Raw genomic sequence first — 26,438 nt, forward strand, 5'->3', positions numbered from 1 at the left:
TTGTCTTGTTTCGCTTGCCCGGCTAAAATAAAATACTCTTATTTTACTTGGACCACATCCTGCATGAGAAATATCAAAATTGCAAATAAACAGACACACTCTAATTAGTATGCAGTCAGGAAAAACCCTGACACATTAATCCACAAAAAAACAGGAGCTCAAGGTAATATAAAGTATAGACATGAGAAAAGAGAGATAAAACACTTAAACAAGTAAAAACAGGCCTGTATAAATGTCTTTGAAATTAAGCAAAAAGCAAATTTAGACAAAAGGGATCACTAAAAGGCTATGGAAAAGCAAGGAAAAACTCTAAGGACATACACAGTATGAAGCTATATAAATACCTTAAAACTAATCCTTTAAATTTATAGTTAAGCTGTCGCAAACAGTTTAAATAATTACTGTAACCAGGGTGTCCTGGAATTTAGTGGGAAATTTATAGTGTTCCAAGTTCCTGTGTATTTAAATAACAGTACATCTGCATTAAAAGTAGTTAAAGGTGTACAGTTGGGTCTCTGAATGAGGTAGGTTAATGAGAGTTAATGGATATTGCTTTACTGGATTCTTTAGAGTTCCTGTCTACTTGCCCAGTGTAGTTAGTAGCCAAATCTGCTACAAAGAATCTTCTCTTTGCTTGAAATTTACCAAGACATTTGTACAGGTTTCCTGACAAATTCAGTTAATAAGGTTCAACACCCTGAAAATGAATTATGCTACATTAAAATGTCTATGCTGACACTTAGAAAAACATTCAGCTTTGGCAACTGGCTGAAGAAAGAACTTAAGAAAGAACAAGTAGTCCATGTACATGTGTCATGACCCAGTCTCTATAAATATACACATGGTGGGCCAATACCCACAAAACATGCCACAAGAAAGAATGGTCCTTTGCAGCGGGTGCAGCGGAGAAGGCAGCAGCCCTGGAGCTGTGCTTCAAGCAGGTCTCAAATCAGTGCTTGGGGAGAGCAAAACATATGTTAGCTATGTTATGGTTAGAATTAGCATCTCTGGTTTTCAACGGATGTGGGTTTGATCCCTTTGGCCTCCAGGCTCAATCAAATCAATCTAAAATTAGTGGGCTGCCTCTTTTTTCCGGAAGACAGATAATTCCCCCTTGATTGTGGAGAAGGAAAAACATTGGGAAAAGCAAACATGGTAAGGAACGTGGAGAGTGGGCGAGTCCAGAGTATGAACGCTACACAGTTATGGTGTCACCGAAAATAGTGACAGGTGCAGTGACCAGCTGCTGCCAATAAACACATTCATACTAAAAATACACTGAGGACAGGAATGGGAAAGCTTTGTGTCAGCTTTAAAGCTGTAAGTGTTTATTGCTGCGGGCATTCTGTTTGTAAAACTAGATTATATCAATGACTCACTTTGTAAATGGCAAAAATGGAGTGGTACTCTTCCAAGGGCACTTCCAGTATGTGCTGCAGGGTGGAAGCTGCCAAAAACTGATCTTGAACTGGGCAGCTCATCAGTGGGCTACTGTGGCTATGACCAGGGAGAAAGGACACAGTCAACTGTGTGTCTATATCTTTCAGAGGTGCCCCTACTCTGAACAATGTAGAAAAGCCCATACTGGCCTGAAAGGCAAATAAGGCCTTCTGGCCACTAATTACAGAGGGGCTCAGGGACCGTTAGCTCTGACTGTTTCAACATGCAAATCACATCCAAACTGGTGGCAGTTGGCTCCTGAGGAGACAACTGTAATACAAGGCCTGTTTACTTGTTTTGGATCTGTTTGTGCCCTTGCTTTGTAAAAAATGGTACAAGGGTTAACACTCAACAATTGTCATGAACACATCAACAAATTAAATGCAAAGCATTAACTTACTAGTTTGCACTAACTTTGCAAAAAGATTTGATTGAAAAAAGAAAGAACAGAAGACATTTGTGTATTGCTGAACAATCACATCATGAAAAGCTAGACACAGACCTAGATACCAAGCAGACAAGACTACAGAGGAAAACAAAAAAAAAGGAAAAACACTGCAGCCTTGGCTGCTGATGTCATTGGATTCTCAAGTGTTTTTTGTCTTTCAAAAAAAGAAACACTGACACAAGAAATATGTTGTGCTGTGCTATCCTGTTTTGTACATTTCCTGAAATCCAAGGTGTAGGGTACAGGAAAAATCCAGTTCGAGAGGGAAGGTCAGCCTTCAGCATTTGAGGTCTGGAAAACCCATTAGGTGGAATGGAAGGAAAGACACAAGGTCTAAGTTATTTCCTCTCTTTTTTTTCTTTTCACTCCATCATTTAAGAAAAAAGGTTGGGGTAGGGGTGCCTTATCCTCCTTGGAGTGTCACCGTGGTTAATGCTAGGAAGGAAGCAACGACAAGAGGATTCAGGGCCCACTTGTGCATTGCGACATTATGAGGCAACGGGTCATGCAGCAACTGCTGGAGCCCCGGTGTCACAGGGTCATGCAGAAATGCTTTTGTGTTGTGTGTCTGTTTGCTGGTGTGCTTCCTTGATGTGGAGTCTTGGGCATCACAAAAACTAAAGTAAATTTAATTATTTCCCAGAATAGATCTTATCAAGCATGAGTGTGTGTGTGTGTATGTGAGTGCGTGTGTGTGTGTGTGTTAGGTTATCATGACGGTTCATGTACTCTGGTTATACAACAGCCTGAGGTGAAAAGCTGCCAAGAGGTGTTAGGTAAGCACCTGTAAAACAATGAGCGAGAAATAGAAACAGGAAGGTGAGCTTTATATAAAACAGGCAAGGGTGCTTATTGTCAGTGTCTGCTGATAAGAGTGTTACACATTATTTTGTCATTCAGCAACAATAATGAAACCATTCAAGTTCTTCGTGTTGAAAGCAAATATGTATACAGATCTGTTTTTATCATATTGCAACATTGTTGGGGAAATATTCTGAAGAGGTTTGTGATTCTTTGGCTCACTGGGTTACCTATTTCTGGGCTGCTTGACCACAAAAGAACAAAAAATACCTAGCACAAAGACAAGTGCTCTGGGTCACTCTGCCAAAAGAACACCATTACTCTGGAATACAGGCCCCAGCCTTTTGTGAGCCCACTGTTCAAACCAACCCTGTGGCTTTCCTCAGGTGCTCAACGTTTCCCTGCAGCCTTCCAAGGCAAGCGCATTGGTTAACCACCCAAACCACTCGAGCATAATGCAATCTCCGATTCACAACACACAAAATGTATTGGCAGCATTCCACGGAACCTAATCCAGGAAGTGGAAACATTTCTGCAAACAGACTCTTGTTGAAAACTTCTAATGAATGGTTTCTCGTCAATTCTGAATGATGTGAAGTCTTGAGGATTTTTCCAAATTTCCCCAGTTTGTGCTTTTTTGTTTTCCTCATTCCGAACTACCAACAAGGGAGAGGGGTAGACAGACAGTGCAGCCTCTGTGCACAAGGACTTTCCAAACACAGAAGGCAGCTGTCCTGGAATGTGCACTTGCATACAAGCAAGCTTTGAAATTATGGCCCTGGCCATTGCTAAAGAAAATAAAATTGATGCAATCTGTAAAGCATGCAGCTTTTAATTAGTGGCTTCCGTCTCCTAATTGGTTTCTCTCCGTTTCCCTCCGCCTTAATTCGGGATTGGACCAATTGGCCGTGCTGCATTTAGTGTGCTGTGTTTGTCTTGAGAGAAACCATACACCATAATCAAGGCACAAAATGAGCATTTCCAAGGGCAGTAGAGGCAAGTGGGTGCAGAAAGCAGTCAACCTCATTCTTTTTTTAGGCTTCATCCTTTTTTAAGGGAATAAATTTGTACAGATTGTCAGACAAACCAGAGAAAAGGTCTTGTATTGTAAGTATTTGTATGCTTGTATTTGTACGCATAAATTGCTTAAAGGAAAAAAATGTGCTTATTTCAACATTTTTTTTCAGTGTAAGTGAGACAAGCTTTCCTGATTCCTAATGTAACGAGGAACCAGGGGTGTGAGGTCAAACATCAGAAGCAATGACATAAGAAAATACAAGATATTTCATTGGTTTTCAAATGATCATATGAAAATTTTAAAAAAGCATAGATTACAGCTTCCTAAGTGCCTAATTCAGAATCTGCCTATACTTCATTCTCATCCCAATACAACTAAAATACATAAATTATCCACCACATGTTTAAATGAATAAATATGACCCATTCATGTAAAGCCTGAGTCTTTGCCAATGCAATAAGTGCTCTTCATAATGGCTTGAGGAAAGTGCATTATCTGAATGCAAATGTTTACCCATGACCTAACAACTGAGTCATGTTTATTGCATGCAACAAAAGCTAACTGTGAGTGAAAACACAGAGGAAATCACAAAGCTGAAGCTTACTGTGGTATGTTTATAGCTGGGTATGTGGTCTTTCAATGGTTTTGTGTCAGAGCGCAGGCGAGTAAACACTCCCATGTAGCTTTCCATTCAAGGTGTGTGAGTATAGGACTCAGTGGTGGACATCTTTCAGTTGTCATATGTACTGACTTGTCGTTGAATGAGAAAGGTAAGGTTCCAAAACATCCTCAGCTTGATAGCACCAATGAAATCTGTTCCCAAACAACTACTGCTGGACTTTGAGTATGCTGAGGAGATAAGTGTGGGAAAGGAAAAGAAAAAAAATACAAAATCAGAAAATGAGAACAGAGGAAAAGGGAGATAAAAGCAGGGAAAAGAGCAACTGTTTGGCTGCTGACGACTTACAGCTGGGCTTCGGGGAGCAATCACTAGAGGTCAGGGACAGGTCTGGTTGCCTGGCACTACTGGATTCTCACTCACACACACATTCCCTGTGTCATCCTCTCTCATGTTTACTGTTTCCGCTAGCCAACAAACACATTTCCTTGTTACTGGGGCAACTTGAGGAAATTCACTCCTGCACAGAAATCACATTGTTTTTTCCCTCAGTTTCTGTTGCTTGGATACTCCCGTTTGCTCCTTAGTACGTTACAAAATAAAGGCAGGTTGCAGGAAACAACATAATCACACTTAGCAGCTGTACTTTAAATTGCTCTACACATTCTGGTCAACTTATTGCATGTAAAACAATTTGTGTAAATTCCTTGAAATGTCGAAATTTCTTTTCCACCTGCTTGCAGTCTCGTGCAGTGTAATCACTGAATAGAAACATCAGCCTGGTACCTAAAACCTGAGTGTTACTGTTGTTTTTGACAATATTTATTATTTAGCAGATTAACAAAAAGTGGACAAATAAGCAAAACAGAGTAACATTAACCAAAGAGCATCAACTCAGTGTCAAGCTGGATTCTGATATAATGGGTGGATTAGGAAACCTGTATTTGTTTCATTGTGTGCATGTATTCCTTCTGGCGCTAGAGTAGATGCAAAATGCAACACTTGACTCCATTTCTGGAAAGCACAACAACACAGCAGGCATGTAGCGAGCGTGTAACATAAATCCAAGCAACATTTAGTGGTGAAACGAGACACAGATTGCCCGTGAATGTAAGTATTGCTTGAATTATGAGGGGCAAAAACTAAGGGGGAGGAGAAGCAGGAAATATCGGAGGGAGCAGCGGGGCAAGGGGAGGTTGCACAACCCGGATAAGTTATAAAGATGATAGAGATATGAGAGGGAGAGGAAAAAAGAGGAGAGGGGGACAGTGACGAAGGAGTTCAAGAAAGAGACAGAGTTGAGAGCTGCTCCATTCTGCTTTCCGTCTGAAACCAGTAGGTTTCATGCTCGAACGTCCCTCTCTCCCTCTCTCTCTCTCTCTTCTGTCTGTTTACAATTACCGTGCCGCGAATGAATCTTCCACGAATGACCGCTCAACTGGCAGCCCTGACTAGCCAGGAACAAGGGAGCTATTAGTGGAGGAACTGAGGAAGGAAGGAAGAGGGGAAAGCCAAAGGGAAGGCAGTCCAGCTCAGAGGCCCAGGGAGGGAGAGGAGGGGAAGGGAAGGAGGGAGGGAGGGAGGGAGGGACAAGGGGTAAGGCTTAGAGGAGAGAGGGAGGGAGGGAAGCAGTGCATAGGGATCAGTGGAGTTATACAGCAAAGAGGGAAGGGTGATAGTGAAGAAAGGCCCAGCCACATCTCCCTGAGGCAAAGATCCCAAAGGGGGAGGAAGAGCACGAGAAGGTGGAAGTGACTGTAGCATCCCCTCATCCACCCATCTCTCCCCCTTTACCCCCCGAGCCAGCTAGAAGAGGAGATGAAAGAGATTAGTTCTGAGGTCTGGCCTGGAGGACAGTGGACAACCTCTGAAATTCTTTCATTTCTCAGGCAACAGGATTTAGGATGGGACCTCCCTGTGGCCCTTTGACACAAGAAATACATGAGAGCACTTCATGGGTGTGACATTCCCTCAACCCGCTTCTCCTCCCCCCCAATCCGACCCGAGTCAAGGTTTTTTCGGGCATGAGAGCGCTTCTGGGGACTTCCTGACAGCCATAAATTACTTTGACTTCAGAGATGACAAGGTAGAAAAAAAAAGAAACCCTCTCTTTTTTTTGCAACACCTTCACACACACACACACACACCAAGGTGCAATCCCAAACTTAAGAAACAACCAGCCTTTCACACGGTCATTCATTAAGCTGAGCCTGTGAAAGAGGAAATGAGGTGACATCCTGCTGTCATCCTCTTTCCGATGCATCTGCCAAGTCCTTGCAGCAGGGGACACAAGGCCTCAAAGACATCAGACGTGTTTCACTTTTTTGGTATATTTTGCTGTCTGACCTGTTGGGTTAGGAGGTGTTGTAAGAACTTCTCCAAAAATTATTAACTGATTCATTTTTACTTTACAAAGAAGACAGGCTGGCCTACTCTTATTTTAATACTGCGTTGTGGAAGGTAAAAGCCAAACATGATAGGATAGCAGACACATAAGCTAGAAGGATTCAGCAGACCTGAATCTTTTGCTGAAACTTTTGTTGCTGTTCTCATACATAGTGGTTGCAATTTACCACAAACAATGGATAAACATCTCTGCAATTATCACCACATTGCTTACATTTGGGGAGGCCAACATGTATAGTTGCCAAATCAAGCTGAATCTGCACACATGGAGTGGCTACTAAGACTTTTACATTTCACATATCCTCCTAACGAGTGCTGACATGATTAGTCAACAGGACATTTAACAAGAACAACAATAATCTGTGCAACCGGTCGAATGCTCCGGTAATTCATCAAGCAAAATGTCAAACATTTGTTCGCTTCTCAAATCTGAGGGTTTTCTGCTTTTCAGAGTTTGTTTGTATCATTTAGTCTTTATAATGATAATAGTAATTTAAAGGCATCACCACAGGCTTTAGGGAATTCACGAGCAGTCCCTGTTTATTCAATTATTACTCCGCTAAGGAATGCACCGGAATTATGTGACGATCGGTGTTGGTTTGTCTGTCCGTCTGCTTGTCTGTCTGTCTCTCTGCTAGCAACATTACTCAAAAACGAATTAATGGATGTGGATGAAATTTTCAACGAAGGTGAGAAATGACACAAGGACCAACTGATTAGATTTTAGCAGTGATGCAGCTTATAGTCTGGATCCACAGATTTGTTAAACATTTCTGTATCACTGCGAGATAGCGTCACAATGTCACTGTAACTATGACTACAAGTGAACACTACGTCAGCTGCCTGCTGACGATCACATACTTGCAATCCTACTACAAATTGACCACTGCCGACCACACATTTTTTTAAGACTCCATCTGTCGGAAATGACACAATGACTGAGCAGCCTTAGCAGAGTGCTGCACTCTCTGAGTGCTTTTCTTGTTTGATTTGGGCTAATAATACATAAAAAGAGTTCAGATGATGATCATTAGCTGCTGTCTAAACCCTCTGAACCTCAAAAAAATGCTGGTGCGCTTGAAAGGTGTCTAAAAAAAATCTAAAGAAAACCTCCAAGACTAAATTACACTATTTATCAGAGCCAGAAACTGTAAAAATGGAAAGAAATGTTGTACTTTGATCATGTGTGACGTGTTATTCTATCATGTAAGTAATGTAAGCAGTAAAATATCTAGTTCATAATATATAGTATGTAGTTTTTTTGTTTTTGTTTTTTTCCTGGAATTGGTAACACCTGTGGCCATTCGAAAAAATGTTGTTTATGCTGATTCCAGGTCTTTTAAATTGTTGAAAATTACATAATCAAAGAAATTCAATTTTGTTCTTGTTTTTTTTTTGTTTTTTGTGATGTATGTCATCAATGTGCTATACTACAAAGATGTTTTTTAACTCTGACTGCATGAGGTTTAGAGGCTTAATCTTCATGTTACCTATTCCTCTTCAACACACAACAGCTGCTGAGTGCTTAATAATATCCAAATTATGCAACCAGAGGCTTAACCAGCCTTGATATATACACATATACGCACACATAAAGCTCCAGTACAAGGAAACACAACTCCTGCACCGACAGCCAAATGGTCGTCCTCATAGAAGGGCCTGATGGGATTGATTTCATTTCAGCTACAATGGGTAACTTAATCTTGATGAAAACGACTGAAGCCGGCAGAGGATATACATTGGGATACCATTACTCCCTTGGCCTGTCCAGTGTGCCCCTGAAATAACTGCAGAAAATAATAGCCCATTTGTTGAGCCATTCTCCAAATATGGCACCGGACATGTGGAGGTTTAACAGAAAAGAGAGCACAAACCTGCTTTTTATCACAGAAGACAAAAAAAAAAGGAGACACACTGTAGCTCCTTCTGCGACATTAACCAAACCCCCTCCTGCTCCAGTCTTACACCTTATCCACTTGTAAGCAGCTCTTAATGTGGTGTTGGGATCCCCGGAGCAGAGAGCCAGGCTCAGGGGGCTTCAGCAGGGGATATTTGGAACATACAAAGGGGCTATTATTTGTTGCAACCCCCTGTTGGCCCCCTACCAGCTTCTATTTTGTATGTGGGTCTGAGTGTATCCCAATGGTGGTGAATGATGACTCCTTCCTACTCCGTAATTTTTACACAGACGAGAGTACAACCAAGCAGACTGGCTAATCTCCTTCCAGCTGGCACACATATTCACCTACTAATCAGATTGTCTAACGTCTAAATGCACTACCTGTGGTGTGTCTGTGTTTCAAAGATTGAATCATATTGACGTCAGCATATTGTATTTCACGTTTCTCAACATTTGGACATAATTTGCCTTAAACCTCAAGGTCTCCCCCTCTGTGTATTTTGTTGGTGCACTTAGGTGTGGGCGTTTTGTTGCAGGTATCTGCGAGACATGAAATACAATCCAGGAAGACTAGCTTGAGCACAAAGTAGACCTATTAGGTTTATCAGATGCCAAAACAGCGCAGAGTGGTTTATAATACACTGAGGTGGGCTTTTACAGCAGTTACAGGAGAGAGTTGCTGAATAGAAATCTACAGGAGACTTCTACAACACAAAGAATGGTGATTTTATGACGTGTTGCTACTCCCCTCGAAAAGCTAATTGTCTGCTTCGTAACAGCCAAACCACTAAACATCCAGCCACTGATGCAAGCAGGGTGCCGTGAAAGTGTGCGCATATGTTGTGGAAGTATAACCTGTGGCAGAAAAGTGCTTTATAAAACCTATCACCAATTTACTTGACGTGTATTTGATTTGCCAATGCACAATGTCGTCTCCCAAAAACTATGTTCCTGTACGACAAACCTGCATTTTCATTTATGCTTTTTTAGAAGCACATTGTCTCCCTGAAAGGAAAGACTTTGATGTAGTAGGAAAGTCTTCCACGCTAAAAGATGCACAAAGTCTTTGTATGGAGATAGGATGATGGAAAAAGTCTGCAAAAGGACTTTCACCCAGGAGGCTGGGGTTCATGTCCAGTGTGGGACCATTATTCTTAGACTTTAGTTTCGTTTTTACTCACTGTTTGTGAGATTTAAGCAATAAACGACATGGTAAGGTTTTGAAAAATATCATGATTCAGGTTCTAACAAGACTCCTTCAGAACATGTTGGAAGGTTCACCTCCATTTTCGAGTCCCGTCTCACCTAATATATGGTTGATTGGCTGAGAAATGGCAAATATATGTTGATTTGACAAACATATTCCAGCAGAAAACACGTCCCCTAAAACTGGAACTGAAAATGCAGTGTAGTTGTAGGAGCACAGGTTTTGGGAGACATAGCTGAACCATCACCCCTGAACTAACACACTACATATCACATCTACCTGGAGTGAGTGTTATCAGTAACAAATGCCATTGGTTTGGTAGAGTTTTTGTAAAATTCATCAGCTAGCACTGGCAAAAACTGAAACATGCAGAATATGGACAGGCAAGGTAATGACTGACTAGATAACAGACACAACTGGACTCATGAGGTGTGAATAACATGGATAGAACATAATTTACTATGTGATAGCATCTCAGTTACAACCACTCACATCTAAAGAGCAGCCACCTCCGTTTAAACAACATGAAACAATCTTTGAAATGTGACCAAAACTCAAATAAAGAGGACAAAAAGGAAATTCAAAGAAAGACAGCACAATAAAGACAGACACAGCGAGGTGAAAAAAAGAGGAAAAATATACAAGCTCTCCAGCAGTATTGCAGGAGGGGGGTTAGGAGAAGCATTTATGAGAATAAACGAGATTTCCTGAACTGAGAGCATTCCAAGGGCGCCGGTGGTCTCGGCTTGCCAAGAGGCAAGACGACACATGCTGGAGATGTCTGCCAGGTAGCAGAGCACAAAGAACCCTCATTTCCTCCCTATCCCTCCCTCCCTCCCTCCTCTCCACCTCCACACACACACACACACACACACACACACACACACACACACACACACACACACACACACACACACACACACACACACACCTCCCTCTCTCTCATCCTCATGTCTTTCCTGCTCTTGCTCACCAAAACAGAGGGGCAGCTGGTGGATGTGCAGAATGCCTATTGTAAAAAAAAAAAAATTTAAAAACACACATGTAGCTTGGTTACAAGCACTAACATGAAAACACAAGCAGTCTCTTACCGTGTTGAGTTTTTGGTTAAGTGGCACTTCTGACTTTTTACCCAAGTGTTTTCCTAGAAAAGAAACTTTAATGTGATATAAAGCTCTGTTTTAGTTAAGCCGTTTGTGGCTAAATGACCAAAGTCTGGTCATGCAGGTTTTTTTTCTGTCTGGTTGGATTGGAGGCTTTTTGCGGTGGTATTCTTGGATGCACACATGTGTAAGCTGACACTAATACGGCCCTTGAAGTTTGATACTTGCCTGGGGATCCTGCTCCCTCAGTGCTCACACAAACATGCAGCTTCCCAGAGCTCATCCATCCCTAGGTGGTATCCCATTACTTGCTTGCAAAGACACACAGACACGCACTTTTTTTTGGTTGTTTTTTTGCCACTGTAGCTTCACCAAGCCACAAGCCAGAACTCTCACTCTGCCTTCTCATTAGTGGAACTTAGAAACATAACCAGGGCAGGAAATACTTTAAATACTGTCAAACAGGACATTGATGGAATAGCGTTTAAGCAAAGCGAATAATACTGAGGTTGAAAACTCAACTACGTAAGAAAATTGCTCTTAAGCAGAGAGATACTAATAGCTGGAGTGCGGATAATATGGACAGAGCCCAGCTTCAGTAGGACACCCTGCACTGTGGCAGCGGGGCCCTATTCAGAACTGTGCAGTCAGGAAAAAACAGTGAATAAGCTCTAATCCTTTAAGACAGCACCAATAGAGATTCCATCATGCTTGGCTCGTCGCGAGAGGAGAGCAAAGCTTGGGAGATGATAACGTCAGTCCAACACAAAATAAAATATGGCCTGTTTTGACTGGCCGGCTTACTTCGCTCTTTTAGCTAAGGGTAGTTTCCTGTTGAGTGGAGGCATGGCTCAGGTGCAGGTTTCTGCTAAAGAAAAGGCAAAACAAAAGGTATTCATGAAGAAAAACTCTAAAGATCCTCCGATGGCCACTTGTGAGGCCACGTAACAAAGACTGAAATGTTCTGAGTGTTCAAGAGAGGCTTGCTACACTTAACTGAAGAAAGCCTTAATGTACAGTCTTTATGGAAGCTGGAATTAAGAGGAATTAATGTGAGCCAGCATGTACAAACAAAAGCACAGCCTATTTTAGATATACACATTTTTCTGGTTTGCTTTAGGTTACTTTGGAGTCAGATAGATTTCCCACTAATACTGAAATGAATAGCTCATTAATCAAGTGACTGACAGAAAATTAATTAACAACAATTTGGATGTCAGCAGCTGTTAAGGCCAAGAATTAAATTAATCTAACCATGTTTACTTCTGGAGTTTGAAAACAAGTTTGGTTAACCAAAGTGCTGTATGTCTTGTAAGACAGACCACATGACACAAAACAGGAAAAAATTTGCAAACCAATAAATGTAAACTAACATAAAAACAAGACGAAGAGGTCAACAACTTGTAAGATCAATTTCTAAGATAAAATAAATGGAAAATACTAAAATATTCAAACAACTAAGAGCAACCAAAGGCAATGAAAATGTGCACATCTTGAGATTTTTCTTTAAAATGTAAATGGTTTAAGAACATGATTGAAAGCAGAAGAATATTCCAAAGCTTTGGAGCTGCAATTGGGAAGGCATCTGAGCAGTTAGCTTTTAGTCCAACGTGAACATCTTAAGAAAAATGGAACATTAAACAGCTACAATTCAATGACAAGTCAGCAAACTTGATCAGCTGAGCAAGACCTGACAATCATATCTTATGGACAATCTTGATATGCCTTTCAGAGAAATCGTACTGATTGTGTCTTTAAATATAAGTAACAGTTCTATCCAAAGTTTCCCAGCAAAATATTGATTAATTGTAACACAAGTCGACGCACATTGGATGGACTATGTATCTTGGAGGTGTAACTTATTTAGGTGACAGCATGGAGGACGAATAATTGTGGTAAACACAGCAACATCCTGAAAGACGCACTCTGGTGAATTCTTCTGTAGCCGTCCATACCGATTATCCAGCGGGTCTTACAGGGTGGAAACTCAGCAAGCATCAAAGTGGCTGAGATACAAATCACCACTTGCGGTATAGATCTTTAGGAATAAAATCTGTACAAACAGGATGCAGGGATTTGTGAGTTTGGCTTTGATTTGAAGGGACAGGCTTTGTATCCAGGCAGCCACGTGTGGAACTAATCGTGTAAACACATCAGTTCTACTAAATCTGGTGGATAATTCTGATTCAGATTGTGGTTCGTAAGTATACTCCCCCAAAAAAGTCATTATATGAGCTTTTGGATGGATCGCTAACCCCTAATGAAACCAGTGACAACTATAGTAAAGTAATTCAAGATTAATAGATAGTAGTAATAGATAATACATTTTTAATCATTTTATTTTAGCAATATATATGTTACCTTGGGCTCTGGTGATCGATAATTCTCATTACTTTCTGGTATTTAATAGATCAAATGAAAATATCAAAAACACTCCAACCACTTTACTGCCCTGATTACCCAATGGACATGACCATGCCTTTCAATCTCAGTTGAGAAAATTCTCTATTTTTTCATATTTTCAGATGATTTTCAAGTTAAATCAACAGTCATGAAGACCCCACCGTTCTGGTTCACGAGGCAGGTGATAAAAGCATAAATCGTTTGCTAAACACCTCTGATTAGGATCTGGGACACTGGCATGCAAGCCTACATGAATGGAAAGCCTCAGACGTAATGCACACACGGAGGCCCTGACGTGGGCTGTGAGTGTAAAAGACAGAGAAGGGGGAAAAAAAATCAAAGCGACACTTAGCTAATGCCAGAATATTTAACAAGTGGCCCACTAATTACAGTCTGGTGGAATTTGACTGTGATTACAATTAGCAACATCCAGACTGGCTGGGAAAACACTGGCAGATGTTCAGGCAGCTCAAACCGGCCTGGTGTCAGATATTTACTTTGTGTGACTCCAGCTAAAGCCCAGTAGGCCACAGACAGACTTCATGAATGGATTTTCACCAACATGTAAAAGTGGATGGGCCAGATGTACTGCAGGTATCAGCACAAAATGAAAATATAGCAAAGAAGAAGCAGTTTTGATGTACTTACAAGATAAAAATACAAATTTTTGCTAGTCTTTGACAGCAAAGGACTAGTAACTCTTCAAAAACATGTATAAAATACAATTATAAATGCCGCACAATCTTGAGGTCATGTCTGTTTGAATGGAAAATCACAACCATGGAGGTCATTAAAGCATATCACAATCCTACTTCTTCATGTTTCAGTGCCATACAGCACGTGGATGACAGAAAACATTGCAGAAAACACAGAACACAACAACCAAAATGAAGCTAAATCTAAAGACGGCATGAAAATATGAAGATGTAACACAATGCGTGCTGCACAAAATAATAATTAAATGGTGTAAGCTGTTAAATAATATATCATGTATTGTGTTTTCAGGCATAAGTCAGCTTTATGGCTTGCTTTTATGCGGTAAAAAAGTATTTATTGTGACATGTCTTCTGCTGTTGCCAACCACAATGAGAATTCTACTGCAGAGATTTCTTACACAGCCCAGTGAACAACACAAAGGCAGGTTTAAATAATGTTTTATTCTAAGCATCTGTATTTATTCTGGAAAGTCTGTGATATGTAGGAATGGCCAATTTTGAAAATAAGTGTCAAAAGAACTGACCCATGTCACGTCTGGCACCATCTCCTGTTCAGAAGCCACACTACAGTACAAGCTGCAGATATTCAGAGGGAGGAGTCTGTAAACATGAGAGGATACCTAACACACAACACAAGTGGGTAGACAACACCAGACATCGGGATCTACTGGGTAACAAGTTGCATTGTTGGAAAATGACACAGCAAAAAAACTGGGTGACAAATAAATGCTGCACAATACTGCATATTCTGTTAAGACATATCATATTATGACATGTCTTGGTTATTATCAGTTACTATTTTCAGTCAGAAATAATCTTTAACTTGATTGAAACAGCCTATATGCGCTGTTATTGTTTTTGTTTGATTTTATGATTTTCCACTCTGTTGCTCTGTTTGCACTGACTTGAAATCTGAACACATATGATAGCAAATCTAAATTTAGTGCTTTCTGGCGTGGGTAATTGTTACAAACATTTATTTGTTGTCATTGTTCCAACATGGTAACATGCCCGGGGAGCTGCTAAGTGACTCAAACTTCATTTTGGCACAGTTTTACCCACAACAAGATGAGGAAAACAGGAAGGTGAAACTAGTGCAAGAGATAATTTCTAAGTGGGTGGGCGACTGTACTCAGACCTGCAAGGACACGATCTGTCAGTACAACTATCATTTAAAAATAGTTAAATATATGAAACACAAATATTAAAAGCACTGTAATGTATACTGAACGCTGAAAACTAGAGTAAATTTTTAAATTCCCAGTGAATTGATTATTTTAACTGTACCAATAGACAACCTGGTGGAGAGGATGAGGTTAGTTGAGGTACACTTTTTCAACCAAAGTAGTGGTATAGTACGAAAGGTAGTTGCTGACGAACTGGTTGAAAACAAAGACAGAAGATGGTTTTGTTTGCATCAAGCCCCAACAGTGTTTAATCAGTAAATAATTTAAATATGCAACCATCAGAAAAGTAATATATGATACTTTTTTGTCTGAAGTTTCTTCTACTTTTTTTAAAGTGACAGTTTACCGCTTTTCTCTGTTGTTTTTTCAGACAAATAATCTGCTAAAAATCTGTTAGACATCATTATCATTATTTCTAAAGCTATACACACTGAAAAACGAGAATTGTTGGACTATCTTAAACGAACTGCCTCAACTGATTATTCCTCTTCTCTAATCCTACTTGAAGAAAATGGTGGCTAAACTTCAGCACAAAAATTGAAGAAACATGGCTGTCTTGACATCAAGCACGCAATGCTAAAGGAGCAGAAGACTTCATTTTCGTACTCTCGTTTAAACTAAAATACCAATTTAAAGGGACAAAGTGTAATTTGAAGCTTATTAACTCTACAAAAGCAAACTGCCATCACCAAAGCAGAAGAGATAAATTAGATTAATTTGAAGCACTACTTCAAAATAGTCAGCCACCCTTGTTGTAAAGCACATTTACTGTTACATTTACTGATAAATAGGCAGTATCATGTCATTACACTGTCAAATGTGGAGGACAAAATCATCTATTCAGACTAGTGAAATGCAGCCACTGTAGTTGCATCTACAGTATAGACTTTGAAGACAGACATACTGTCCTTTCAACTCCAGTTCTATTGCCTCTGTTTTGCTTTGGCCCCTCTATCTGATAAGAGCCCAGTTGGTAACTTCTGGTCACAAACAAAGGCCCATCTGCTAGTAATCTTCTCCACTGTAAGTAGTCCTGCCTCCTGATAGCACGGATAAAGCTCAGCACACATTAGGGTAAACAAATAAGCTTTTCAGTGAAACAACAAACCCACGCTATGACAAACTAGCTATAAATTCACAACAACAACAAAGTGGAAGAGGAAAAAAAAATGTCAAAAGGTGGTTTTGAACAAACTGGAAGGGGCAAAAGGGTCACCTTGCTGGAGTGTGTGTTTGTGTGTACGATCGATGGGCAGCTGCTCGGCAAACAGAGTGACAGCGGCTCTTCCTGCTGCATAGGCTGGATAAATATTCCTGGTGGTGCTAATCAATCACCACAACTCGGTCATGGTGGGTCAGAGGTGGGCCTGGGTGATTGGCGCAATACAAAGGAAAGAGGAAGTGTAAGAGTTTTTGTAAGCTGGAGGGGGGCAGTAGGGGGTGTTTGGTGGCATGTCATCACGTAGAGCAACAGACAAACCTACTTACATTGACCACAGCGTCTTCTTAGTGACATTTGTCAGATCTGTAGCAACCCAGGATGCTGTGCAGGTTTAAAGGGACAGTATGTTTTTGTTTGGTACAAGAATAGATTGTCCCTGTGTGTCTACGGTTGTGACAAAGCAATTATGCGCATTCAATCTGTCACTGTTGTGATAAAAAGAAGCGGAAGTAGTTATAGCGTGCTCGTGTGAAAAATATATTTATGTTTTGTTATCCAATTGTTAGGATGGGATTCAGCTGCATTTGTATACTGCTGCATACCTCACTGACAGCACAAAGACTGGAGGAAGTTGTCGGACTCGGTACATGTGCAAAAGGACAAAATGTCTTTGTTACACAAGTTGAAAAATAACAACTGCAGGCCTCTTTGGTTTATATTTTAAAAAGTACAACAGAGTCTAAATCTGCGAAGCGAAAAAGCTACGAAACATGCTATTTTTCAAATCTGGTACAAACAATACCAGGGAATTTATAGCAGAGAAATGTATGGATTTATGGGCATCGAAATACAGCAAAACAATCCAAGTAAATCTGAGCGCATGGTCATAAAATCAGCACAACAAAGAGCTCCATTGTTGGGTAACACTCATTCGATTTAGAACTCGAGTGCCAGTAGGACTGAAAAATAGTATCAGTGAGACTATAATCTCATACTAAATTGAAAATCCACATACTGTAGACATTTTACTACTTACACTTTAAATTCATTTCCAGGCGTGACTCTTATCTGCTCTGCGTAAACACTGACTGCAGTTCAATCTAGTTCAGCCAAAAAGTCCTTGAATTGCTATTAACAGATCATTGGTTGCAGCTAGTTAAAAGAACTAATGGTTTCAGGGTTGGTCCAAGGAGTGCAGAATTTTTAGTTTTTTGCAGAATCTGGTTCGAATGTTCTGCTTATTTTAGGCAAATTTTAAACGAGGCATGTACAATAAAGAGACTGTGGTGAAATACAATGACCTGAAGCTTAGATTAGCTCATCTGTCAGAACAGATAAGTAGGAGTGCCAGAAAGTTGATAATGTGATGATTATTTTAGTTTTTTGACAGTTTCTAGCTCTGATAAACAGCATCATTTTGGTAATATCTTAAAAACAACATGTCTTTTAAACCTGTCAGCTGGCGTTGGGTTTCAGAGGTACAATTTCATTGAGTATGTTACATAAAAATGTATTCCGACATTGGTGCCCTATGGGACACCTTATTGTGACACAGAGACAAAAACTTGATAACAAACGGAAATCTGCACTGTTGCATAGTAGCATTTGAGAGATGGACAACAGGCCTGCTCCTTTCTATCTAAAGTAAACACCACTTTCTCCCTTCTCTTCCTCTGTCCATCCCACCCAGTCTGTCCATCAAACAGCTGAGGCCCCCAGGAGCCTCCTCTGCACCACTAACAGCCGACAATGACTTCATTGACACCCAAGCATCACATTAATCTTCATTTGTCCCATCATATCCTGCCATTGGTATGGAAATGTCTGCTCATCTCCGGTGTGAACTGACACACAGTGTCAGCAGTGGCGAAAGGGCGCTAAAGGAGGGCAGGGTGCTAAAATCGTAGGGGGTGAATGTGGGGTGTCTATCTGCCCATTTGGCAGCTTCCGTTCACAGCGTAGCTCATTGGGTCCTCATTCAAATGACTTACTAAACACACACACACACACACACACACACACACACACACACACACACACTCATGCATACACACACACTCAGTAGGGGGTGTGAGCAGGAGGAGGTAATCTGATTTCTCAGCTGCACAGGAGACCACTTCCTGAGAGGGAGGCCAGCTTGTGGAAGGATGCCTGGGGTTTCCCATCTGTCTACCCAGGGGCCTGACCCCCTGCCTACTGTTAATAGAGTTGCTTTCTCTTTCTTTTTTATGCATCTATCTTCTTCTCAGATACACATATACATTCAACTACACACTCGGGCTGTTTCTTAGCTGCCGCACCACTAATGGAGTTTGAAATGAGATAGCAACCAATTGTGAAGGTGCAGGAAGTTGCTGTCATTCCCATACCACAGCTCTGGATCAGTTCTCCACAAGTGGGCTAGAAATGTGGCTGGGGTATACGAGGAGGGGGTCACCCAAGATTTGCATGTGGCACATTTGTGTTGATGGATCTGCAGTGAGCAGTTGCCAGTTTACAGAGAACAGCAGCAGACGTGCCACATCTTGATGCTGTTTTCTTAGTTGAGATATGTGAATATTAAGTATTAAAAAATCATGTATTGATTGTTCACCAAATGCTGGGTGAGAAACAACAGTGTTGAAAAATGCCACTAACTTCTCTTTAAGTAATTTCCTGAACAACATTGACTGAAGTCAGCGTGTTTGATTATTGGATATGCTATTTTAGAAAAATAACACATCTTTTGAGAATGAGTGGCATGAATGTTTTTTTTAACTAAGGAGGAAACCCAAAGACCAAAAAGTGGAATAAAGGCAGAGACAGACGGCGGCCTGAGCAGGAGCTTAAAGAGCGGCGCGACATTCTGCTTTCCTGTGTCCTTTTTTGACAAGGCACAGACTCCGTCTTTGATCAGCACTCAGGAAATTTCATTAAGACGGAGATGGGTGGATAAGAGACCAAAGAAAGCTTTTGTGGATGGGAAGAGGAAGAGAAGGAGATAAAAGGCTAGAATAATAGAAATCGTAAGGAGGCAAAGGAAGTAAAAGGCCGATAGTAGAATCTTCTTTTTTCTAATAGACTCAGAAGGGAAGAAGAAAAGAAGAAAAGACAATTGTTTAACCTTTAGCGAGTTTTAAATTAACCAAATCAGAGTTTAAATGGCTGATGTTCATTGGTTTGAGTAATTAATGTTCACAAAGTGTGGTTAGGACCTGAAATTGAAATGAACAGCAACAAATAAGACATATTTATCAAATTAATGTGATACATTCAAGAACAGGTGCTGCCCGTGAGTTTTACAACTTGTTTGTACTTTTTGCTCCTATCACTGGATGCCCTGATGCATTACCAGTAAGCAGTTATGATTTGAATGTTGAATCAGTATGTATGAGGATTCGCCTGTATTCAGGTCAGTGGTGCTACAAATGGAAATTTAGCTAATTTTACCTCAACGTTTTGTACCATTGCTCTTGCTAAAAAACAATATGAAGAGTCACAGCAATGCGTTGAGGTAAATGCCAAGATCAGCTTGGCTAACATATTCACATTACTAATGCTAAAATGAAAACAATGTATGACGTTAACTGGGATTACCCTCTTGGTAAAGCGTGTTGGCAACATTTCTAAACTTGCGTTAAACATGAAGTGCAGTTATACTTTACTGAAGTAGCTGCACACTGAAATTTTGACAACATGATGGTGGTAAAGAAGAGGTCAGCTGATCATCAAAGTCATGAGGATAGTCATCTTCTGGTTACCCTGAATGCCTGTACAGAATGCAACCCATTCTCTAGTTGTTAAAGCACATGTAAAGGAAATCCAGAGATTTGCTTCTCAGCACAGCAAACATGTCAGGACATGAAGATGAAAAGAATTAACTATGTAGTTGTGGAGTTAGATCATTGAAGTGCTTTTCATCATTTTTGTGTTTATGACCCGATAACACACTGACTTAGCATGACTACTCTACCTCAACATTACTTTGCATTAGCATGGGTGGTTCTCCCACTTGACTGCAAGTTGCTACGTTTACTGCAGTCCAGTAGCCAGCTATGTCTTTGTCTCACGAATGCTTTTCTGCTGCATGCCAGAGTTCACATGACAGACTGGTCTCCTTATTTTAATGTCCTAATACTGATGAGATAAAGAGGTGGATTGATTTTGTGTGGAACCACACTGATGGACAGGATGGAGCACTACTAGCACCTGACTCTATAGAGACCATTTTACTCCAGGTAGTTTTCTAAACTTTCACTGGAGAAAGTTGGATTCAAGGATAATCTGTAACTGGTGAATAGGGTCAATCCAACTATCTCCTGTCCCGTTTTCATCCTCCCATCCTGCTGACATCTGGTGACACTGTTAGTGGTACATACCCACCAATGCAAATGTAATTTGCATTATGTGGTTTAGTTAATCATAGTAGGTAACTTAGTTCACTGCAATGCAGCAAAGGGGTATTCTGCCTTTAAAGAGTGCATTTGTGATTTTACATCTGACCTGCTTTGTTTGGTCAAAACAAACTCAGGTCTGTTTGTGCAATTAGTATAGTTCAATCAGCTGTCAATCAGTGCATGCAGAGACCACACTCCCAGCATTTCAGAGGAGAGAACACTGCTTCTTTTTAATGATTCTGAGCCCTGATGTTGTTTTCAATTGTTTAAATGTGGCTGAGTGGGTAATGGCAATTTTCTGTGGTGAAACAAACTGGGCACACACAGTTTTCGCAGGTTCAAAAAGACTGTGAGATATTTCCATCTGGACAAAGGCAGTGCACTGACAAACGAACAGACATTTTGAACCTTACAGCATTTTGCTGGCATGATTATATAGGACGGAGGAAACATATAAGGCTTGAAAAAGGATTTGTTAGTGTGGGATTTTGGAAACTGGAACGAGATCCAAAATAGAAGCAGCTATGAAAATCCAAACCTTGTTGAAAGGTTGTGGAGGCGACAATAAATAAGAGCAATTTCATTCGAGCCTCTGTGAGAATAATGAGCTTATTTGTACAAAACGTAAACAGCTATATTTTCAAAACCACAAACCTTTAGCATTGTATAGTGAAGTTTTTTTTCATATGCTTTTAAGTAATGAGGAGCCACACATTTGGCTTCTTGAAAGAGAACAGAAAAGTCTTTGGCACCGTTTAGTCAAACAAACTAAATGATTAGAAGCTCGAAGGCAGATTAAGTCACTCTAAACAGTATGAATACAACCAAAATCAAACAAAGAGCAAAAATCTTCTCGTGTCTGATTCTACCAGACAACACAGCACCACCATCCAAAGAGCAATTCAGTGAAGACAGACTGGAGGAAGCGACCTTTAACCATATCAATCATGTACAACAGAGTAAGGGAGGCAGAGAAGGAGACAAGGGGGGGACACACAACATCTCCTCAACCTTATCAATCACAGACCAAAGAGGAGCAAGAAGAGATGAAGACAGAGGGTTGGTGTCTGTTTACCTTATCGATCATGTCGGGCCGGTTAGTGGCGGCCAGCACGGTGACGTCTCGGAGCTGCTCAATGCCGTCCATCTCTGTCAGGAGCTGAGCCAGGACCCGGTCGCCTACACCGCCGGAACCTGAGGCGCTAAAGGGATGAAAACATAAGATGCATGAATGGAAGGAAAGGAAAAGAGATATGAGAGTGATGGGTGGATGGAAGAAGGAACACAAAGATGGATGAGAAAGCAGGAAAGCTATGGAGGCAAATTAGCCATAAACTGGTGGAAAGGTAGATTATCGATTGAATTATTGTGTGTAATGTGATGAAATATAGCTAGATGATAGAGGAAAGGGAGGAAGAACAGCATGTGCTATAAAGGAATGAAGGTAGAAAAAGAAGTAAACCATAGAGAAGAACTGAATGGAACAACAACATAAAATATAGAGGTTATAGTGCTGACAATGTGATGGATATTTCAAAGGTTAGAAGACAAAAAATGAGACGTCCTGCTCTGGAGCCAAAGCAAAAACCGCTTAAAAACCTTTTCATTATTCTTTGCAGCATTATATAATAAAGGATTGTTTCCAGGTTTTGAATACTTGTAGGGAGCAGTTTCACTGCCATTCTTTTGCACACATTTTCATGACAACCATCACTCTTCTTTCCCAAAAAAAAATGGCAGCAAACCTTATCAAAAACAAGTTATTCCTCAAAAATAAAGCAGTTCTTCTTTAAAGGTTCAGAAATAAGTAAATGTAGTGTCTGATATGAACTCAGTGTTATATGGAAAAAGTCAGCACATAATTTCAAATAATTCAAAGGTAATTCAAATTAGTGACTTTCCCTTATCTTAAAGCGTGCCAGAGAAGAATGCTCTTTAATTTTTTTTAAAGAAACAATCATACAACAGAAAAGGCTAAGCCATTTTGACCCAAAATGAATGAGGTGCTCATGTTCTTAGTCACCCAGTGCAACGATGTCGATCTTTGACGTGATTTGAAGAGTTTTTACACAAATATGGAGCTCTTTGACACAGAGGGTCTGAATAATAGAACATCAACAGCCTCATCCTTCAAAAAAAAACCTCATCAGTGCGTTAGTCACTGCATTGCAAGGTGGTTATTTTCCATAGCACAGTGCAGACAGCCATCCTTCCCAGCTCAAACAAACACACACGCACGCACGCACGCACGCACGCACGCACGCACGCACACACACAGTGTCTGTTGACAGGGCCAGCGGAAGTGCCAGACGTCATTAGCACAGACAAGGCTGCAGAGGAACACAAAAGAGCTCTGTCACTGAGATATGAGGGGAGACAGAGGGGGACACAGAGAGAGAAAGAGAGGGAAAGTTTGGATGAGAGGGAGATAGCAGGGAAGACAGGATGCAGGGAATTAGGATTAGAGGAATAAAAGATGGTGGAGTGAAGAGAAAAGGTGCAAAAGAAAAAATTATGAAGAGGAAAAATACACAGAGAAAGCTGTGGTGACGGGAAAAAGGATGTGAGAAAAACAGCAAAAAGAAAGATATCAGATGAGGGTGAAAGGAAAGTAGAAGCAGCACAGAAAGAAAGAAAGAAAGAAACTAAAAGAAAGAAAGGAAGAAATTAACAGAAAGTGAAAAAGAAACTAAAAGAAAGAAAGAAGGAAAGAAAGAAACTAAAAAAAGAAAGAAATTGAAAGAAAGGAAGAAACTAACAGAAAGTAAAAAAGAAAGAAACTAAAAGAAAGAAACTAATCAAAAGTAAGAAAGAAACTAAAAGAAAGAAAGAAACTAATTCAAAGAAAGAAAGAAAACAAGAAAGAAAGAAAGAAAGAATCTCATAGAAAGAAATCACAAACATTTGTCATGTTTAAATTCATAGGCTTCAAATCTTATTTTTTATATTTTATATGTCCTCTGTCATAACTGCAGTCAGTTTACTTTCACTTCAGTCAGTCCTGACCAGTGTTGTCTGTTCTCATTTCTGCCTCTATCTAACATTCGTAGTTTGTTTTTGTCTCCCCTATTTTGCCTCTCTTCCTGTCTTCTTCGTTTCATTCCACCAGTTTGGACTCGTGGCAGGTAGGCTGACAGATTTACAGGTGCTTCTCATCTCCTGCCTCGAGAAGGAAAGACACACACACACAAACACACACACGTGGACACATGTGCACACACACACACACACACACACACACACACACACACACACACACACACACACACACACACACACACACACACACACACACACACACACACACACACACACACACACACACACACAGAGCAGAGGCTGTCTGGTTGTGTCAACAGTTTTGAATTCTTGCCGGCGTGCATGAGCCACTTCATTGATTAAACATGGCAGGAAGTGAGGACCAATAAATAACCTTTACAGATCAGCACTAAGTGCATTTTTAAAATGGTGAGTGGCCTCGAGGCACAGGTCCAGCCCCACGTCTATCGCAGCGAGCTGACAAACTAAGTCAGACTCGGCTCTCGCTGAGTACATACGCAAAATTGAACATCAAGATAAGGAGAGGAAAGCTCAATCATACTGTAAAAGCAGAGAGAACTTGTCATTCCCACCGGCAAATAAATGACTGATGAAGACAAGCTGCAATAGAGTCGTATCCTGTACCCTGGAAATGAGCCAAGACTGCATTAAATGTCACGGTGCAAAACTCTGTTCCAGGTTCTTGTAGAAAATGCATACTCTAGAGCACAACCTAATGGAAGGCGTAGCATATCAAGTCTGGTAGAGGTCAAATGAAAAGAAATAAAGATGGTGGAGAAAAGGACTGTTACTCCTCAAAACCTCCTGTCTATCTCTACAGTTAGAACTGAGACCAAGCACTGAAAAGCTGGTACTTGTTCCATAAATCACTAACTTAACAACACTTCAGTTTAAAGTCCTTTTGATTTAACTCTGGAAAATTCATCTCTGTGTGTCAAAGTTCCACATTCAGAAGTAACTGGCAGTCTCTTCCTGCCTTAAAATGGCTTAGATGTAGCTCAAGCACACCACCTCACAGTATATCAACACTATAAATTACTTAAACCCTGTCTGGTACCATATATTATAATTATTATTTCTAATAAAGCAAATATTTCTGTTTAGAAAACCAACACTGTCATAATTAAATGATCGATCTAGTATAAAAAGATGAGATGGGATAGCATTGAAAAGTTAGACAAATTTGCATATCCAATTGGATTTTTGTTTAGCACCAACGGTTAAGATAAATTTAGATTTCATGAGGACAAATACAAAGATTTCAAAATATGTTATGTCTTAGACACAGTGCAGAAGTTGATACTTTTGACCAAAGGTTCACTTATAAAAACTTCCAACGATGGCTGTTTGGCCTCGCTGTGCTCCTTCCTACAACATTTAGTTTCATCGACTGGTTTACCAGGAAGCATGCTGCATATTTGGCCTTCTCCATCTGCTGTGGAAGGGCACAATGAAGTGTTTGTGCGCCTCCGGTCTGTGTCCTCTGTCTGCCCCCCCTCCCTCGTCCTCCTTCCTTTAAGCCACAGATGTTCCCAGTGCCATCCCACTAAAGCGCCTCCGGACAAGACTGTGTTCTGTGTTCGCCGGTAGTGAAAAGCCACAAAAGACTGAGAAGACACCATGGGAACTGAGTGGCTGGCTTTGATAGCGCAGTCATGCAAACTTTTTGGGATGTTTGCTCCATCGATCATACACGAATCATTGCGAGATTTGTGTGAACAGAGACTACGGCCACTAAATTAAAGCAGACCACAGCGATGACAGTGCATTTGTCATCGCCGGACAATGAGTGACCACAGTTCTGAAAATAGTAAACGCTGGACACTAGCAGCAACAAACAGTGAACAATTACCCATGAAAGTTTGAGGGAGGAAATGCAAAATTATCACGTGGGAGGGAGTCGACTTTGAGAGCAGTGTCTCGGCATCTTTTTCCTAATTGAGGCCTCTTTCGACGGGATTACGAAAACAAACAAATTGTACCTTCCTCTTTCACTGGCGAGAGCATCAATCTCATCGAAGAAGACGATGGAGGGAGCGACGGCCCTCGCCTTCCGAAACACCTGCGAGTGGAGTCAGCAACAATAGCAGACAAGAAAACAGGACAAATCTTTTACAGGACCAATGAATCATCCTCAACCAGAAGCGTGCACAAACACACAGAGGAAATATGGCACTCATTATTGCCATAAATTACACCTCAAGTCATCCTTTCATTACATAAACAACCAGGAGCATTCAGGGAAGTACAATTTTAACACTTTAGCCTGGCAAGGATAAAGTGACCAAGAAAGAATGTCAGTGTACATAACTTTCTGCTGACATAATAATAGTATTTTTATAAGATCATCATAAACGATTCACTCTAATAATCAGGTACAGGAAAGTCAAATGCACATACCTCTCTCACAGCCCTTTCAGACTCCCCAACATACTTGCTCAGTAATTCTGGCCCCTGAAAGTACAAAAAGTATAAATAGTGTTTAAGTTGTAAGATTTGGTCGACAATGTGACGTGCTCAAGTCATTGGAATCACTGGATGTGCTGAGTTTCTCTCTGTAAAATAATAAGGTTTTGACTTTATGTGAAATGC

The 26,438-nt window shown here is 40.6% G+C and overlaps 1 protein-coding gene across 1 annotated transcript in view; it reads right to left on the reverse strand.

The window, feature by feature from the left end:
• spata5 (spermatogenesis associated 5) overlaps positions 1-26,438 on the reverse strand; it is a 122,621-nt gene that overhangs the window by 61,446 nt on the left and 34,737 nt on the right. Inside the window, exons 13-15 of the mRNA XM_023272597.3 lie at positions 26,247-26,300; positions 25,829-25,908; positions 21,862-21,988 (exon numbers count right to left, since the gene is read on the reverse strand). Coding sequence (XP_023128365.2) covers positions 21,862-21,988; positions 25,829-25,908; positions 26,247-26,300 — 261 coding nt within the window. The remainder of the gene's footprint in view (positions 1-21,861; positions 21,989-25,828; positions 25,909-26,246; positions 26,301-26,438) is intronic.

Source organism: Amphiprion ocellaris, chromosome 13 (assembly GCF_022539595.1).
Source record: "Amphiprion ocellaris isolate individual 3 ecotype Okinawa chromosome 13, ASM2253959v1, whole genome shotgun sequence".
Lineage (NCBI taxonomy): Eukaryota > Metazoa > Chordata > Actinopteri > Pomacentridae > Amphiprion > Amphiprion ocellaris.